At 49.0% G+C, this 20,036-nt stretch overlaps 1 protein-coding gene across 1 annotated transcript; it reads right to left on the bottom strand.

The window, feature by feature from the left end:
* Positions 1 to 91: 91 nt before the first annotated feature.
* On the bottom strand, positions 92 to 19,647 carry LOC137320413 (sialic acid-binding Ig-like lectin 15). The gene is made up of 6 exons (XM_067982113.1): positions 19,535 to 19,647; positions 10,908 to 11,309; positions 8,637 to 9,020; positions 5,593 to 5,623; positions 2,643 to 2,698; positions 92 to 1,704 (listed from the first exon to the last, which is right to left on the bottom strand). The coding sequence occupies exons 1-6, from the start codon at positions 19,584 to 19,586 to the stop codon at positions 1,661 to 1,663; spliced, it is 969 nt and encodes a 322-aa protein (XP_067838214.1). The 5' UTR covers positions 19,587 to 19,647; the 3' UTR covers positions 92 to 1,660.
* Positions 19,648 to 20,036: the final 389 nt, after the last annotated feature.

Genomic DNA, 20,036 nt, shown 5'->3' with positions numbered 1-20,036 from the left:
CCCAGTAACGCACCACTGTGGCTGCAATATCCCACTCCCGATCCATTGGTGTACGTGGGGGAAAAAAGGGTCAGAGACTACTTACAAAAGGTTTAAGTTATAACAATTTATTAGACCGTTACGTGTGCAATGCACTAATATTGTATGAATAATATAATAGCACTGATTCCACACGGAGGTGCTGGCTGGCATGTGATGATAAGCTGAGCTCTGTGCACTGGTTGGTTATAAAACAGTCAACAGCTGAATCAGCCTGAAAATTGCCATTATCTTTCCTTGATGTAGATTTTCATAGAATCATAGAATCATAGAAGTTACAACATGGATACAGGCCCTTCGGCCCAACATGTCCATGTCGCCCAGTTTATACCACTAAGCTAGTCCCAATTGCCTGCAATAGAATCATAGAAGTTACAACAGGGGAAAAAAAATAAATAATTGACCTGGAATAGTAAGTAAATATTTATCACTCAGAGGTAGCTTCTTTCAGCTGAAACACTAAGTACAAATGCAGGGATTCATCCCACTCGGCTCTGACTTAACCTGCAAGCCCTCGCCTAACGGGTCGGCCGGTCTCAGCTCATCAAACAGTGGGAAGCTTACCAATTCTCTACACTGGTAAACTCTCAGGTTTTGGCACTCGTGGATAGGGTAATGGTTATGTTACTGGACCAATAATCCAGAGAACGTGAGTTTGAGAGTTTGAACGCAGTTTAAAAAAAGAATCTGGAAATAAAAAGCGTGACATCAGTAAAAGCGACCGTGAAGATGTCGGATTGGTGTAAAAACCCAACTGGCTCACTAATGTCCTTTAGAGGAGGGAAACCTGCCGTCCTCACCCGGTCTGGTCCTATACGTGGCTCCAGTCCCAAAACAACGCAGAATCATAGAAAGGTTACAGCACGGAAGGAGGCATTCGGCCCATCGAGTCCGTGCCGGCTCTATGCAGGAGCAATCCGGCTAGTCCCACTCCCCCGCCCTGCAAATTTTTTCCTTTCAAGTGCTTATCCAGTTCCCTTTCGAAGGCCATGATTGAATCTGCCTCCACCACCCCCTCGGGCAGTGTATTCCAGATCATAACTTGACTCTTAACGGCCCTCCGAGATGGCCTAGCAAGCCACTCGGTTGTGTCAAACCACGACAAAGAACCGCAACAGTTCAAGAAGAAGGCCCACCGCCATCTTGGGCAATTGGGGGTGGGCAATAAATGCCGGCCTTGCCAGGGACGCCCCCATCCCGAGAATGAAAGCTGCAGCTGGTGAAGCTTCCAGCAGAACCCTCTACACATGCTTGGCGCTCCGAAGCTGTTTCTTCTCAACCCATACGTAGATTGTCTAGGCTTAGATGAGTTGGATGTTCTCTTCCCCCCCGCAGGAAGAGAGTGTGGATTTCCATATCAGACTTATTGGTTTGGTGATCGATGGCTCTCTGTGTGGGTCAAGACACCCAGCTGATCAAAAAAAAATACCTGAAAAAGTCACAATTCAAAATACATCCAACTGCACACGACACGTCGACGCACAGAATGGGGCCGACATGACAAAGGTGACCTGTCATTCGATTTCATGCAGAATCTGACTCCATGCAGGTGAAACACGTCTCGAGTTGCTTATTTTGGGTTAACGTCCCTGCTGCGTTGCACAGTAAAACTCGTCACTTATTAGTTGTTCACTTCCATGGGTTTTGCAGCGGTGCAAATCACAACTGAAAAAAAGGAAGTAATTTACTTTAGTATTGGGGACAATCTCACTGTCTGTCTGTGTTATAAAGTGACGGGCTCTAACCCTGTCACGCTAACTCAGAGTCTCAAATACTTCATCCTTTCCAGTTCTGAAGATACTGAGAAAAACAAAGAAAAGATTACAATTGATTTGAAGATGGAGTTGATGGGTTTTTTTGTAGAAAGGAAGAATTAATTTGCATGTATATAGCTCCTTTCACGACCTTGGGAGGTCCCAATGTGCTTTACAGCCACTGAAGTACATTTTTTTTTGCAGTGTAGTCACTGTTGTAATGTAGGAAATGGAGGATGAAAAAGAGTCTCACATTTCTGAGCTGAAGGAATAGACTTGCCCAGTAGATTTTTTTTACAGCAGTAACGTGTAGCTTTTCTGGACCAGTTCTGGCCAACACAGAAACACCAATACACATGAAACAAACCATAGAATGATACAACACAGGAGGAGGCCATTCGGCCCATCGTGCCTGTGCCGGCTCTTGGAAAGAGCTATCCAATTAGTCCCAATCCCCCCGCTCTTTCCCCATAGTCTTGCAAATTTTTCCTCTTCAAGTATTTATTCAAATCCATTTTGAAAGTTATTATTGAATCTGCTTCCACCGCCCTTTCAGGCAGCGCATTCCAGATCATAACAACTCGCTGCGTAAAAAAAAAAATCTTCTCTCTCACCCTCTGGTTCTTTTGCCGATCACCTTAAATCTGTGTCCTCTGGTTACCGACCCTCCTGCCACTGGAAACAGTTTCTCCTTATTTACTCCATCAAAAACCCTCATGATTTTGAACACCTCTATCAAATCTCCCCATAACCTTCTCTGTTCTAATGAGAACAACCCCAGTTTCTCTAGTTAAATAATTAAATAGTTATTTAATTGTTAGAAGTCACTGTAAGTGGATCCATAGTTACCTGATTGCTGCTGATCCAGGTTAACTTTACAATACTTGGATGAATCCTGCTTGTATCTAAGAGATAAGCAAGAAATAACACTAAATTATAACTGTTATGATAGACACAATGTTCACAGTAAGTTCCAATGAACCCATGTCACTGCAGGACTCACCCTCAGTGACCCTCAGACACAAAACCTGCATTTATATAACGCCTTTAACGAAGAAAAAACATCCCAAGGCACTTCACAAAGGCGTAATCAAAAAAAATGGATGTGGAGCCAAAGAAGGAGATTTTAGGATTGGTGATGAAAAGCTTGGTCAAAGAGGTAGGTTTTAAGGAGCGTCTTAAAGGAGGAGAGAGAGGCGGAGGAATTTACAGACTAAGGGGACTAGACGGCTGAAGGCACGGCCACCAATAGTGAGAAAAAAGGGGGTGGGGGGTGTGCAAGAAGCCAGACTCAGAGGAAAAAGAAAGACTTGCATTTATATAGTGCCTTTCAAGACCTCAGAAAGTCCCAAACCGCTTTACAGCCAATTAATTAGTTTTTGAAGTGTAGTCACTGTTGTAATGTAGGGAAATGCAGCAGCCAATTTGCGCACAGCAAGATCCCATAAACAGCAATGTGATAATGACCAGATAATCTGTTTTTAGTGATGTTGGTTGAGGGATAAATATGGGCCCAGAATGGAGTGTTATATGAATTGTGAGGCCGGAGTAGGTATTAGAGATAGGGGGTGGGGGGCCATTTAAACACGAGGATGAGAATTTTTAACTTTGAGGCATCGGGGGACCAGGAGCCAATGTAGGTCAGCGAGGACAAGGGTGATGGGTGAGCAGGACATGGGGTGAGTTAGGATACGGGGTGATGGGTGAGCGGGACATGGGGTGAGTTAGGATGTGGAGTGATGGGTGAGGCAGGACATGGGGTGAGTTAGGATGTGGAGTGATGGGTGAGCAGGACATGGGGTGAGTTAGGATGTGGAGTGATGGGTGAGCAGGACATGGTGTGAGTTAGGATACGGGGTGATGGGTGAGGCAGGACATGGGGTGAGTTAGGATGTGGAGTGATGGGTGAGCAGGACATGGTGTGAGTTAGGATACGGGGTGATGGGTGAGGCAGGACATGGTGTGAGTTAGGATGTGGAGTGATGGGTGAGCAGGACATGGGGTGAGTTAGGATGCGGGGTGATGGGTGAGGCAGGACATGGGGTGAGTTAGGATGCGGGGTGATGGGTGAGCGGGACATGGGGTGAGTTAGGATACGGGGTGATGGGTGAGCAGGACATGGTGAGAGTTAGGATGCGGGCAGTGGAGTTTTGGAGGGTGCGGAATAGGTGGTCAGCCAGGAGAGCATTGGAATAATCGAGTCTGGAGGTGACAAAAGCATGGATGAGGGTTTCAGCAGCAGATGGCCTGAGGTATCATAGAATCATAGAAAGTTACGGCACAGAAGGAGGCCATTCGGCCTATCGATTCCGTGTCTGCCGAAAAAAAGCTTTCCAGCTTAATCCCATTTCCCAGCACTTGGTCCGTAGCCCTGTAGGTTACGGCACTTCCAGTGCACATCCAAGTACTTTTTAAATGAGTTGAGGGTTTCTGTCTCTACCACCCTTTCAGGCAGTGAGTTCCAGACCCCCACCACCCTCTGGGTGAAAAACATTCTCCTCAGCTCCCCTCTAATCCTTCTACCAATTACTTTAAATCTATGCCCCCTGGTTATTGACCTCTCTGCTAAGGGAAATAGTTCCTCCCTATCCACTCTATCCAGTCCCCTCATAATTTTATACACCTCAATTAAATCTCCCCTCAGCCTCCTCTGTTCCAAAGAAAACAGCCCCAGCCTATCCAATCTTTCCTCATAGCTAAAATTCTCCAGCCCTGGCAACATCCTCGTAAATCTCCTCTGTACCCTCTCTGGTTACTTGGGACTTTTTTCTACAATGAACGGAAGTTGTTGTTGTTGTAGGGCGTAGGTGGCTAAAGGTAGGGGGAGAGGAGGTTACAGAGACAGGGAGGGGTGAGGCCATGGAGAGATTTAAACATGAGAATGAGAAGTTTATATTGGAGGAGCCAATGTAGGTCAGCGAGGACAAGAGCAAAGGGTGAGGTGGACTTGGTGTGAGATAGGATACAGGCAGCAGAGTTTTGCATGAGCTGAAGTTTACAGAGGCTGCCCTCAGGGGGCATAGATTTAAAGTAATTGGTAGAGGGATTAGAGGGGAGCGGAGGAGAAATTTTTTCACCCAGAGGGTGGTGGGGGTCTGGAACTCACTGCCTGAAAGGGTGGTAGAGGCAGAAACCCTCAACTCATTTAAAAAGTACTTGGATGTGCACTTGAGGTGCCGTAACCTACAGGGCTACGGACCAATCGCTGGAAAGTGAGATTAAACTGGATAGCTCTATTTCGGCCAGCACAGACACAATGGGCCGAATGGCCTCCTTCTGTGCTGTAACTTTCTATGACGATGGGAGGCCTGTCAGGAGAGCGTTGGTACAGTCGAGTCTAGAGGGAACAAAGGCACGGATGAGGGTTTCAGCAGCAGATTGGCTGAGGTAGGTGATATTACAGGAGGTGGAAGTAGCCAGTCTTTGTCATGGAGAGGACACACAGGCTCTGCGACTGTGTCAGTGAAACCTGGAGGAGCATTTTAACCTATTTCGTCTGGTGGGAAGCCAGCAGGATCCGGTGGAACGCTGGATATTACTCTCCACCGACTTCACAACACTGAAGCTCCCTATCGTTTCAAACCCCAATTCCCCACCCGTTCCTCAGGTCCCATTTTTATAGATGTTCAGGTACTGAAATACAAACTGAAATGTGGCTACAACTAAGAAATAAACATAGACCATTTGACAGAAATTGAATGACATATTAATTTGACGTAGATAGTCGTAATGATATAATTTTAAGAAACCATATCAACATGTTTAATAGAGAAAAGCTGAAAGGTAGAATCATACATACCCTGTTGACTGTGGGGTAAACTTTGCTGTTCCTGAATGGGGAAAGAAAGACAAAATATTTTAAGCACTATCTCATGGCTGATGTGGCATTTCAGTTACCACGCAGTGACTGTGGTGCATGAGTTTCAGTGACCCCGTGACTTGGAGAGGTCAACATGTCACTGGAAGGGTCTGATTACAGATCCGAGTCTACATGAACCATCAATAGTTAACTTGGTGCATCGTCTCATTCTAACATGCATAGATGGAGCAGCCACATAAATGCCGTGGCTGTTACAGCAGGTCAGAGGCTGGGTATTCTGCAACGAGTGACTCACCTCCCGACTTCCCAAAGCCTCTCCACCACCCACAAGGCACAGGTCAGGAGGGTGATAGAATACTCTCCACTTGCCTGGATGGGTCAGCTTAAATTACACTGCAAGAAGCTCGACACCATCCAGGACAAAGCAGTCCGCTTGATCAGTACCCCATCCACCACCTTAAATATACACCCTCTCCATCAGCGCACTGTGGCTGCAGTGTGTACGATCTACAGGATGCACTGCAGCAACTCGCCAAGGCTTCTTCGACAGCACCTCCCAAACCCGCGACCTCTACCACCTAGAAGGACAAGGGCAGCAGGGACATGGGAACAACACCACCGGCACGTTCCCCTCCAAGTCACACACCATCCTGATTTGGTCTCTCCTTCTGATTTCCCATCTCCTGCCTGGTCTCTCCCTCTGATTTCCCGTCTCCTGCCTGGTCTCTCCCTCTGATTTCCCGCCTCCTGCCTGGTCTCTCCCTCTGATTTCCCGTCTCCTGCCTGGTCTCTCCCTCTGATTTCCCGTCTCCTGCCTGGTCTCGCCCTCTGATTTCCCGTCTCCTGCCTGGTCTCTCCCTCTGATTTCCCGTCTCCTGCCTGGTCTCTCCCTCTGATTTCCCGTCTCCTGTCTGGTCTCTCCCTCTGATTTCCTGTCTCCTGTCTGGTCTCTCTCTCTGATTTCCCGTCTCCTGTCTGGTCTCTCCCTCTGATTTCCTGTCTCCTGCCTAATCGCTCTCTCTGATTTCCTGTCTCCTGTCTGGTCTCTCCCTCTAATTTCCTGTCTCCTGTCTGGTCTCTCTCTCTGATTTCCCGTCTCCTGTCTGGTCACTCCCTCTGATTTCCTGTCTCCTGGCTAATCGCTCTCTCTGATTTCCTGTCTCCTGTCTGGTCTCTCCCTCTGATTTCCTGTCTCCTGTCTGGTCTCTCTCTCTGATTTCCCGTCTCCTGTCTGGTCTCTCCCTCTGATTTCCTGTCTCCTGCCTAATCGCTCTCTCTGATTTCCTGTCTCCTGTCTGGTCTCTCCCTCTAATTTCCTGTCTCCTGTCTGGTCTCTCCCTCTGATTTCCCGTCTCCTGTCTGGTCACTCCCTCTGATTTCCTGTCTCCTGGCTAATCGCTCTCTCTGATTTCCTGTCTCCTGTCTGGTCTCTCCCTCTGATTTCCTGTCTCCTGTCTGGTCTCTCTCTCTGATTTCCCGTCTCCTGTCTGGTCTCTCCCTCTGATTTCCTGTCTCCTGCCTAATCGCTCTCTCTGATTTCCTGTCTCCTGTCTGGTCTCTCCCTCTAATTTCCTGTCTCCTGTCTGGTCTCTCCCTCTGATTTCCCGTCTCCTGTCTGGTCTCTCCCTCTGATTTCCCGTCTCCTGTCTGGTCTCTCCCTCTGATTTCCCGTCTCCTGTCTGGTCTCTCCCTCTGATTTCCTGTCTCCTGTCTGGTCTCTCCCTCCGATTTCCTGTCTCCTGCCTAATCGCTCTCTCTGATTTCCTGTCTCCTGTCTGGTCTCTCCCTCTAATTTCCTGTCTCCTGTCTGGTCTCTCCCTCTGATTTCCTGTCTCCTGTCTGGTCTCTCCCTCTGATTTCCTGTCTCCACCCAGATCTCTCCCTCTGATTTCCTGTCTCCTGCCTGGTCTCTCCCTCTGATTTCCCGTCTCCTGCCTGGTCTCTCCCTCTGATTTCCTGTCTCCACCCAGATCTCTCCCTCTGATTTCCTGTCTCCTGTCTGGTCTCTCCCTCTGATTTCCTGTCTCCTGTCTGGTCTCTCCCTCTAATTTCCTGTCTCCTGCCTAATCGCTCTCTCTGATTTCCTGTCTCCTGCCTGGTCTCTCCCTCTAATTTCCTGTCTCCTGTCTGGTCTCTCCCTCTGATTTCCTGTCTCCTGCCTGGTCTCTCCCTCTGATTTCCTGTCTCCTGTCTGGTCCCTCCCTCTGATTTCCCGCCTCCTGTCTGGTCTCTCCTTCTGATTTCCCGCCTCCTGTCTGGTCTCTCCCTCTGATTTCCTGTCTCCTGTCTGGTCTCTCCCTCTAATTTCCTGTCTCCTGTCTGGTCTCTCCCTCTGATTTCCTGTCTCCTGTCTGGTCTCTCCCTCTGATTTCCTGTCTCCTGTCTGGTCTCTCCCTCTAATTTCCTGTCTCCTGTCTGGTCACTCCCTCTGATTTCCCATCTCCTGTCTGGTCACTCCCTCTAATTTCCCGCCTCCTGCCTGGTCTCTCCTTCTGATTTCCCGCCTCCTGTCTGGTCTCTCCCTCTGATTTCCTGTCTCCTGTCTGGTCTCTCCCTCTGATTTCCTGTCTCCTGTCTGGTCTCTCTCTCTGATTTCCTGTCTCCTGCCTGGTCTCTCCCTCTGATTTCCTGTCTCCTGCCTGGTCTCTCCCTCTGATTTCCCGTCTCCTGCCTGGTCTCTCCCTCTGATTTCCTGTCTCCTGCCTGGTCTCTCCCTCTGATTTCCTGTCTCCTGCCTGGTCTCTCCCTCTGATTTCCTGTCTCCACCCAGATCTCTCCCTCTGATTTCCTGTCTCCTGTCTGGTCTCTCCCTCTGATTTCCCGTCTCCTGTCTGGTCTCTCCCCCTGATTTCCTGCCTCCTCTCAGTTCCCTCTCCTTTTGATTTGTAGCTTCTTGTATAACTTTATCTTTGGCTCTTCCATCCTTAGTAACGTTATGTGACACCCAACAAGTTTTTTTATACATGAGCCCAGTGTAAAATGACTACAGCAACATCATCAATCCTTGACTTATAATAACCTACCTCTCTTTCTCCTCCAGATTGCCAAGGCGATAACAATTAGGATTACCAGAACTAAACTTCCAGCCAAAATGCTGATAATCAATTTGAGCAGGAGCCCATCCTCATCGACAACGGCAAAGTAGATGGTGTGGGTGACACTGCCCTGGTCATTTGTGGCCACACAGGTGTAGTTCCCTCCGAGCTTCGGGTCATGGAGTTCTCCTACGATCTGATACTTCCCTGGTCCTCGCGTTACCGTGGTGTTGCTGCCGTTCACGGTGAGCCTGTTGTTCTTGGGATCGATCCACATGATGGTCGGGGAGGGCTCCCCTTCGACCAGGCAGACTATGGTGAACTGCGTGGCATTAACAGCCTGGATAGACAGGTTGAGGATGGCGGGCAGGCCTGAGAACAAAAGGGTAGACGTGCGGATAAAGTAAGAAACCGCCACACGGAGTAATCCACCTCATGACCGATCAAGCGTAATAAAAGACAGACTGGGTGACGCACTGGGCTAGAAGAGGAAGCAGGTGACTGGAAACCATCTGCGAGACCGCAAAGAGGAAGATATAAAAATAATACTTTAGTTCCACTCTACAGACTTGAGCACATAACCTAGGCTGACGCACCAGTGCAGTACTGAGAGAGTGCTGCACTGTCAGAGGTGCCGTCTTTCGGGTGAGACGTTAAAACGAGGCCCCGTCTGCCCCCTCAGGTGGACGTAAAAGATCCCACAGCCACTAATAGCAAAAGAGAAGGGGAGTTCTCTCCGGTGTCCTGGTCAATATTTATCCCTCAACCCACATCACTAAAAACAGATTATCTGGTCATTAGCACATTTGTGGGATCTTGCTCTGCACAAATTGGCTGTCGCGTTTCCTACATTACAGCAGTGGCTACACTTCGAAGGTACTTCACTAGCTGCAACCGAGAGGCTTAAAGGAAAAGAGGGATGTGGAGGAGTTTGGAATGGGAATTCCAGAGCATGGGACCAGGGTGGCTGAAGGCATGGCCGGCAAAGGTGGAACATAGGAAGGATTATAGGAACAGGAGTAGGCCATTCAGCCCCTCGGGCCTGTTCCGCCATTCAATTAGATCATGGCTGATCTGTATCTTAACTCCAACTACCCGCCTTGGTTCCATAACCCTTAATACGAGTGGGTTGAAGAGAGAGGGATGCACAAGAGGCCAGAGTCAGAGGAATGGAGAGTTTGGTGTGGGGCGGAGGGTGGGTGGGGAGGCGAGGAGGGGATGGTTGTAAGGCTGGCGGAAGTTACAGAGATAGAGAAGGGTGAAGCCACGGAGAGATTTAAGTATGAGAAACAGAATTTTAAACTTGAGACATTAAGGGACCAGGAGACAATGAAGGTCAGAATGGGAAGGAACGATGGGCGATACGGTAGCAGAGTTTTCGATGGGCTGGAGGATGGGAGGTCGGCCAGAGGAGCATTGGAGTAGTCGAGTCTGGAGGTGACACAGGCATGGATGAGGGTTTCAGCAGCAGGTGAGCTGAGGCAGGGGATGGAGGCGGGCGATGTTACGGAGGTGGAAGTAGGCGGTCTTGGTGACGGAGCGGACATGCAGTCGGAAGATCAGTTTAGGATTGAACAGAATGCTGAGGACGCAAACGGTCTGGTTCGGCCTCAGACAGCGGCCAGGGATGGGGATGGGGTCCGTAGCAAAGGTTATGGCGAGGGCTAGAGAAAATGGCTTCGGTCCTCCCAGAGTTTAGCTAGAGGAAATTACACCTCATCCAAGACTGGATGTCACGCAAGCACTGTGACAACACAGCGGCAGCAGAGGGATGGAGAGAGTTGGTGGCGAGGTAGAGCTGGGTGTCGTCAGAGTACGTGTGGAACCTGACAATGTCACCAAAGGGCAGCGCGTAGATGAGGAAGAAGAGGGGGCCAAGGATGGATCCTTGAGATACTCCTGAGGTGACAATGCAGGGGGCGGGAAGAGGAGCCATTGCTCTGGCTGCACTTGAACAGGTAAGAGTGAAGCCAGGTGAAGGCAGTCCCAATGAGCTGGACAATGGAGGAGAGGCGTTGGAGCAGGATGGTGCGATTGACCACGTCAAAGGCTGCAGAGTGGCTAAGGAGGACAAGGAGGGATTATACAGCAACTTGCACTTAGAGCACCTTTAACGTAGTAAAACGTCCCAAGGCACTTTCATAGAGGGCATGCCACATAGAGGATCTCAGAGCTAATCGAGAGACCCATCAGTCAGACTCAGGGCTCGTCCAACTCTAATCAGCATCCCCCAGCAATTTAGGCTCATGGTGAATTTACCTGTCACTTCCAGGGTGGTCCCAAGCTTGGTTTCAATCATGAAAGTAGGTAGCCCCGGCCGCTTGACTTCCACACGACAGAAGTACTGGCTGTTGTCACCTAAGGCAGCGTCTTTCAGCTCCAAAGAAGCGTCCTTTTCCCTGGGGTCCCCAGCCAGCCCGTATCGGCCATTGACGTTTGTGTTAACGACGTTTTCGAACTGCTCGTGCGCCTTGGCCCTGTTCGTCGAGTTGAACAGAACCGGTCCTTTGAAAAACTCCTCCATCTTCCAGATGACAGTGATCTCAACGGTCGTGTAATGAGAGTAGGAGGAGTTGAACGTGCAGGGCAAAACCACAGAGCTTCCCACTCTACCCCTCACTCTGCTCTGTACTTTCACGGTCATCGGCACTCCATTACTTCCTGCAGGAACACGGAGTCAGGGAGTCAACAAATTAGCGTGTCCAATGACCCTCAGTGGAGTCTCTCAGCCAAACGATATCACTTTGGTTTGTGTCGATGGACAACGTCTGTTTATCCATCAACGTATTCTGGCGCAGACTTTAATCTGCAGGTAAAGCTCAGGTACTCCCCGAGGATCAACAACATATTACAACTGCAACACCCGCCCTTTTCACCTCCTCCCTTCCCACCGTCCACGGCCCCAAACACGCCTTCCAGGTGAAACGGCAATTTACTTGTACTTCTTTCAGTTTACTACACTGTATTCATTAGTCCTGACGCGGTCTCCTCTACACTGGGGGGACCAAACGCAGGTTGGGTGATCGCTTTGCTGAACACCTCCGCTCTGTCCGCAAGTGTGACCCTGACCTGCCGGTCGTTTGCCATTTTAATTCCCCGTCCCACTCCCCTCTGTCCTCGGCCTCTTACACTGTTCTAATGAAGCTCAACGGAAGCTCGGGGAACAGCACCTCATCTTTCGATTGGGCACTTTACAACCTTCCGGACTCAACATTGATTTCATTAACTTCAGATCACAACCACTGTTAAATCTCTAACTACTTCCAGTTCTGATTAAAAGTCATCGGCCTGAAACGTTAACTCTGTTTCTCTCTCCACAGATGCTCCTGACCTGCTGAGTGCTTCTACCATTTTCTGTTCTTATAACATATTGCAAATTAAGGCTGCGTATAGTGAGATGATTGGGTAATTCCCCCGTCAATCATGCCTGGAGCCCGCACTGCTGTGAGTGACAGATTGATTTTATGCACATGTGTGTAACCATCTCCACTCACTTGCTGGAGAGATAATCCCGCTGTACTCGGGAGACTCAGTTTGCTGTAGTTTCGGTCAGGAGTTCAGAGGCTCTCAAGTCCCGTCCCCGCCTCCAACTCATTGGCTGACACAGTGGTGTCAATATTCACTCCTTACATTTATACTAGCCCCTCCCAAACTCGCGACCTCCACAACCTAGAAGGACAAGGGCAGCAGTCGCAGGGGAATAACACCACCACCTGCACGTTCCCCTCCACATCACACACCATCCCGACATATATCGGCCGTTCCTTCGTCATCGCTGGGTCAAAATCCTGGAACTCCCTACCTAACAGCACTGTGGGAGAACCTTCACCACACGGACTGCAGCGGTTCAAGAAGGCGGCTCACCACCACCTTCTCAGGGTAACTAGAGATGGGCAATAACTGCCGGCCTCGCCAGCGACGCCCACTTCCCCAGAATGTATAAAAAATTGGGAAAAAAATGCAGTGAAACATCCCAAGTCGCTTCACAAGGGGGAGAGGGGGGAGGTGTGTCAGATGCTAAGTAGGAATAAGGAGGGGAATTAGGGCTGCGACTGACAATGTGGTGCAGTAGTCTAGTGGTTCTGGTACTGGACTACCAACCTGTGAAGGTTAAGAGTTCAAATCCCACCTTGTCAACTCAGGAAATTGAATTTTAATAAATCTAGTCATTTGTCACCTGCCACCAGAGGGAAAGAAATGATTATGAAAGTTGTGCTAACCCAAACTGGTTAACTTTCAGGGATGGGGACTTGCTGCCTCTATCTGGACTGGTCTGGAGTCTGCCCTGTGTGGTTGACTCTAAACACAAACACACAAAAAGACCATCAAGCCTGCCCCACGTACCAAAATGGCCGGAGCATCATGACTAGACACATCCTCCTTCCCGTCCCCCCGACTGCCTGCCGCCATGTAATCTTCTGGGAGAGGTGAAAAATCACCCAGGGCCAAGAAGGGAAAAAATACCCTGATAAATTCCCTATTGGGTTTATTAATGACTATCTTATATTTATGACCTAGTTTTGGACTCTCACACAAGAAAAAAATCCTCTACCCTATCGAACCCCTTCCTAATTTTAAAGACCTCTATCAGCCATCTCTTTCCCAGAGATAAGTACCCCAACCTTTCCTCTTAGAAAAGTTATTGTGATCTTGCTTCAGTTCTATTCTTTCCTTCACCCTCGCTCCTTCAATCCTTTGCCTTTTCTTCCCTTGTGAGTCTCTATCCCCCTCTGCGTCCACCACCACCACCACTGACTGACTGACCGACCGACCGACCGAGTACAGCCGCACTGTGATACTGAGCACGGGACCAGGACTTTGGGAGCTTCGATAGTATTGGAGGTGCTTCACATGGTTAGAGCCATTATCCTGGAACTCCCCGACCCAACAGCACTGTGGGAGAACCTTCACCACACGGACTGCAGCGGTTCAAGAAAGCGGCTCACCACCACCTTCTCAAGGGGCAATTAGGCGATAAATGCCGGCCTCGCCAGCGACGCCCACACTCTGAGAATGAGGAAAAAAATATACAGAATACTCGATCTTGTTGCCAAAGAGACCCTGTATTGTTGTGTTCAATTCTGGGCACCACACTTTAGGAAGGATGTCAAGGCCTTAGAGACGGTGTAGAAGAGATTTACTAGAATGGTGCCAGGGATGAGGGACTTCAGTTATGTGGAGAGACTGGAGAAGCTGGGGTTGTTCTCCTTAGAGCAGAGAAGGTTAAGGGGAGATTTGATAGAGGTGTTCAAAATCATGAACGATTTTGGTGGAGTAAATAAGGAGAAACTGTCTCCAGTGGCAGAGGGTCGGTAACCAGAGGACACAGATTTAAGGTGATTGACAAAAGAGCCAGAGGTGAGATGAGGAAACATTTTTTTTACGCAGTGAGTAATGATCTGGAATGCGCTGCCTGAACAGTAACCTTCAAAAGGGAAGTGGATAAATACTTGAAGGGAAAAAATTTACAGGGCTATGGGGAAAGAGCAGGGGAATGTGACTAATTGGTTTGCTCTTTCAAAGAGCTGGGCACAGGCACGATGGGCCGAATGGCCTCCTCCTGTGCTGTACCTACTATGATATGGTTAAGAACAGGAGGAGGCCATTCAGCCCCTCAGGCCTGTTCTGCCATTCAATTAGACCACGGCTGATCTGTATCAACTCAGTCTCCCCGCCTTGGTTCCGTAACCCTCAATATCCTCACTCAACAAAAATCGACCAATCTCAGCTTTCAAAATTCCTGTGCTGTAATGTTCCAGGATTCGAACTCCGATGGGAAGCCCAGGGATCACAAGGCAAGAATGAACTTAGCTTTCAAGTTTCTTTTAATGAACACTGGAGCTTCCTCTGTGGAGTTAGCCTGATGGGGTTAAGCTGCAGCTCTTTCATGTCTCCCTTATAAAGCTTAAGAGTTCTGTGAGACTGAGCGTTCAACGGGAGCTGGATAGTTGTGGTGAAGTCACGTGACACACAGACCCAACGCAACTCACTCGTCACCAAGGGCCTGGCATGTGATGAGGAATCTGCTTTGTGGTTTTCAAGAGGTGAAATTGGCAGAACGAACTTCTAAAAACTCCGATAAAAATCCCGGGATCCCATTGAATAGAAATGCAGTTTAACTAATTCAGCCACCATAAAGCGACGGCCCCCTTTTCACGAGTTCTGGAATGCAGAGGGATTTCCAATCGCTCCCTGTGTTTCTAGAACATAGGCACAGCAGATACAATCCCTTAGGACTTCACAGTTAAAGAACATCCAGCAAACAATTGCTTGGACGGCTAAGGAGCTCAGCAGCTTGTATTTATAAACCACCTTTACTACGTTAGAATGTCCCCAAACTTTTGAGTTTGGGGAGATGACTAAGTGCAGGGTTCAGAAGATAGTTTCGGAGATGACTCAAAGGCAGAGGGAGAAGCTGAGGTGGCGGGGTTTTAGATAGGGAGCTCCAACAACGAGGGCTGAGCCCACTGAAGGTTCCCCCCACCCCACCCCACCCCCTGAACAAAGGGTTAGGGCGGATGGTGTGCGCAGGAGGTCAGTGCGAGGGGGAGGGTCAAAGGGTACAGAATGCTGTAAGGCTGAAAGAGTTGGCAGAGTCAGGGAGGGGCACGGCCATGGAGGGATCTGTAAATGAGGATTTTGAATTTGGTGTGTTGGGGGTGGGGGGAGCAGGATCGGCAAGAAAAGAAAGATTTGCATTTCAATAGCGCCTTTCAGGTTCATATTTCATACTTATGAAGTGTAAGGAAAAGGATGATGGTTCAGTGGGACGCAGTGTGGGACAGGAGGCAGATCATAAAATCATACAGCACAAAAGAAAGCCATTTAGCCCATCATACCCGTGCTGGCTCTCTGAAAGAGCTATCGATTAGTCCAACTCCTCTGTTCTATCCCCATGGCCCTGTAATTTTTTTCTTTTTCAAGTATTTATCCAATTCCCTTTTGAAAGTTATTATTGAATCTGCTTCCACCGCCCTTTCAGGCAGTGCATTCCAGATCATTACAACTCGCTGCGTAAACCAATCTACCTGTCGCAGATGCATCTGTCCATGACAGTATTGGTAGGAGTGACCACCGCACAGTCCCGTCTTCGCACTGAGGACACCATCCAACGTGTTGTGTGGCACTATCACCGTGCTAAATGGGACAGATTCAGAACCTCATGGCCCGGCATATTCCTCACTCTACCATTACCAACAAGCCAGGGGATCAACCCTGGTTCAATGAGGAGTGTAGAAGAGCATGCCAGGAGCAGCACCAGGCGCACCTAAAAATGAGGTGCCAACCTGGTGAAGCTACAACTCAGGACTACATGCATGCTAAACAGCGGAAGCAACATGCTATAGACAGAGCTAAGCGATTCCACAACCAACGGATCAGATCAAAGCTCTACAGTCCTGCCACATTCAGTCATGAATGGTGATGGACAATTAAACAACTAACGGGAGGAGGAGGCTCTGTAAACATCCCCATCCTCAATGATGGCAGAGCTCAGCATGTGAGTGCAAAAGACAAGGCTGAAGCGTTTGCAACCATCTTCAGCCAGAAGTGCCGAGTGGATGATCCATCTCGGCCTCCTCCCGATATCCCCACCATCACAGAAGCCAGTCTTCCGCCAATTCGATTCACTCCACGTGATATCAAGAAACGGCTGAGTGCACTGGATACAGCAAAGGCTGTGGGCCCCGACAACATCCCAGCTGTAGTGCTGAAGACTTGTGCTCCAGAACTAGCTGCGCCTCTAGCCAAGCTGTTCCAGTACAGCTACAACACTGGCATCTACCCGACAATGTGGAAAATTGCCCAGGTATGTCCTGTCCACAAAAAGCAGGACAAATCCAATCCGGCCAATTACCGCCCCATCAGTCTACTCTCAATCATCAGCAAAGTGATGGAAGGTGTCATCGACAGTGCTATCAAGCGGCACTTACTCAGCAACAGCCTGCTCACCGATGCTCAGTTTGGGTTCCGCCAGGACCACTCGACTCCAGACCTCAGTACAGCCTTGGTCCAAACGTGGACAAAAGAGCTGAATTCCAGAGATGGGGTGAGAGTGACTGCCCTTGACATCAAGGCAGCATTTGACCGAGTGTGGCACCAAGGAGCCCTAGTAAAATTGAAGTCAATGGGAATCAGGAGGAAAACTCTCCAGTGGCTGGAGTCATACCTAGCACAAAGGAAGATGGTAGTGGTTGTTGGAGGCCAATCATCTCAGCCCCAGGACATTGCTGCAGGAGTTCCTCAGGGCAGTATCCTAGGCCCAACCATCTTCAGCTGCTTCATCAATGACCTTCCCTCCATCATAAGATCAGAAATGGGGATGTTCGTTGATGATTGCACAGTGTTCAGTTCCATTCGCAACCCCTCAGACAATGAAACAGTCAGTGCCCACATGCAGCAAGATCTGGACAACATCCAGGCTTGGGCTGATAAGTGGCAAGTAACATTCGCGCCAGACAAGTGCCAGGCAATGGCTATCTCCAACGAGAGAGAGTCTAACCACCTCCCCTTGACATTCAACGGCATTACCATCACCGAATCCCCCACCATCAACATCCTGGGGGTCACCATTGACCAGAAACTTAACTGGACCAGCCACATAAATACTGTGGCTACAAGAGCAGGTCAGAGGCTGGGTATTCTGTGGCGAGTGACTCACCTCCTGACTCCCCAAAGCCTTTCCACCATCTACAAGGCACAAGTCAGGAATGTGATGGAATACTCTCCACTTGCTTGGATGAGTGCAGCTCCAACAACACTCAAGAAGCTCGACACCATCCAAGATAAAGCAGCCCGCTTGATTGGCATCCCATCCACCACCCTAAACATTCACTCCCTTCACCACCGGCGCACCGTGGCTGCAGTGTGTACCATCCACAGGATGCACTGCAGCAACTCGCCAAGGCTTCTTCGACAGCACTTCCCAAACCCGCGACTTCTACCACCTAGAAGGACAAGGGCAGTAGGCACATGGGAACACCACCACCTGCACGTTCCCCTCCAAGTCACACACCATCCCGACTTGGAAATATATCGCCGTTCCTTCATCGTCGCTGGGTCAAAATCCTGGAACTCCCTTCCTAACAGCACTGTGGGAGAACCTTCACCACACGGACTGCAGCGGTTCAAGAAGGCGGCTCACCACCACCTTCTCAAGGGCAATTAGGGATGGGCAATAAATGCCGGCCTCGCCAGCGACGCCCACATCCCAAGAACGAATAAAAAAAACATTTCTCCCTATCTCCCAATTTGCCAATTATCTTAAAACTGTGTCCTCTGGTTACTGATCCTTCTGCCAGTGGAAATAGTTTCTCCATCTACCCTATCAAAACCCCTGATAACTTTGAACACCTCTATTAAATCTCCCCTTAACCTTCCCTGCTCTAAGGAGAACAACCCCAGTCTCTCCACATAACTGAAGTCCCACATCCCTGGTACCGTTCTGGTAAATCCCCACTGCGCCCTCTCTAAGGACTTGACACCCTTTCCACGGTAGAGTTTTGCACAACTTGGTAGTATAGTGTGATCAGTGCCTGACCTCACTCTCACCCAATGTCCAACACCAGGGTGTTGGAGAAATCATGCCTGGAAGTAACTAAAGCATAATTGAAGATCTCAGATTTGGGGTGGGGCAGGAGGTGGGTGGGTAGGTGGGGCAGGAGGTGGGTGGGTAGGTGGGGCAGGAAAGGCGGGTAGGTGGTGGCAGGTCCAGAGGTGAATATAGTCTCGGAGATGGACAGAAGGTGGGGGAGGGGAAGTGAGCAGCTTGGGATGGGATAACATCAGGGACTTTCAGCAGGCCCCAATACTCAACACTTTAAGGACTTTCCCCAGCTTGCCCTACACATCCCATTCATGAATCAGTGAGCAACCACTTCTAATTTTGCTGGGAGGATGGAACTCAGAGCTATGAGGCGACCCCTCCCTTCATACACTGGTACCAACCCAACGCCTGAGCTCCCATTAGTTGTAGAAACCGGTTAGGTAGCCTCTCATCTCCGCTCCTCACAATTGGTGCTTCTGTCTTAACCTAAAATCCCCAATACTCAACAATCTCAAACAAAAAACAAGAAACGCTCAGCAGGTCAGGCAGCACCTGTACAGACAACACAAGTCAGGCCACTCTTCAGGTGTAAATCTTTAGGAAAAGCAGGAGGCCATTCAGCCCCTCGGGCCTGCTCCGCCATTCAATCAGATCATGGCTGATCAGCACCTTGACTCCATTTACCCGCCATTGCTCCATATCCCTTACCCAACAAAAATCTACTGATCTCAGCCTCGGAAGCTCCAACTGACCCCCAGCACCCACAGCTTTTTAGAGGGGGTGAGTTCTACATTTCCACCACACTTTGTGTGAAAAAGTGCTTCCTGATTTCACTCCTGAACCGTCTAAATCTAATGTGAAGTTTGCGTCATCTTGTTCTTGATTTCCTGGCCAGGGAGGAAATAGTTTCTCTGTAACTACCCTATCGAATCCTTTTAACGTTTTAAACACCTCGATCAGATCATCCCTCAATCTTCTATACTCAAGGGGAACGCAAGCCAACTTTATGCACCCTGTCCTCAGAATTTATTATTAATTATTTAACAATAAATGCTGGCCTTGCCAGCGACGCCCACATCCCATGAACGAATAAAAAAAAATCCTTTTAAGTCCTCAGAACTGAAAGATAATACATTTTATAAAACAACAGAACTAGAGAAAAGGGAAAGATTGGGGGGGGGAGCAATCAATTAATTTTTGCTTTCTTTTTACTCTCAAATCCTTCTTGGTCTAAATACCTGAGCTGATCCAACTCCCTCCCTCCCTCCCTCAGCTTGTTCCTAGTTCTCCGATGGTCTGTCAGCCCTCGGCTAGTTACAGAGGCCCAGTGATCAGTACATACCGGAGCCAGGCACAGATAGCAAGAGTGGGACCAGCATCCAGAGACCTCCCATCTTCACACCGTGCTCTACACCGACTCTGTCTGAAAGCCTCTCTCTCCTCTCTCTCTCTCAGTATAACCCAACCCTGGAAACTCCTCCTATTTAAAAAAAGATAACGTCATTGAGAAACTGAAAGCAAAGCCACTGTGAGGTGTCTCATCACCAGAGTGAGTCCTCTTCCTCCTTCTCAAGGGTAACCTTGGGCAAATTTCCTTTAGTCAGATGCAAGGATGGGAATAATCCCCACTCCCTGGTGTCGGGGCAGGGGGGGGGAATCTGTCTCTATCCGGGGAAGCTGCAGGTTTACATGTGCAAAGGCACTTCCTCAAAAAATGAAACAGAATCGGTCAGTTATTTTCAACCGACTAGGAAGTGAAATATGTATTTTATTTATATATAATTAAAAAACACACACATTAAAATGCTGGAAACTTTCAGCATCTGTGGAGAGGGGCAGGGTTA

Source organism: Heptranchias perlo, chromosome 4 (genome assembly GCF_035084215.1).
Source record: "Heptranchias perlo isolate sHepPer1 chromosome 4, sHepPer1.hap1, whole genome shotgun sequence".
NCBI classification, from domain to species: domain Eukaryota; kingdom Metazoa; phylum Chordata; class Chondrichthyes; order Hexanchiformes; family Hexanchidae; genus Heptranchias; species Heptranchias perlo.
This window is presented reverse-complemented; position numbering and strand designations above follow the sequence as displayed.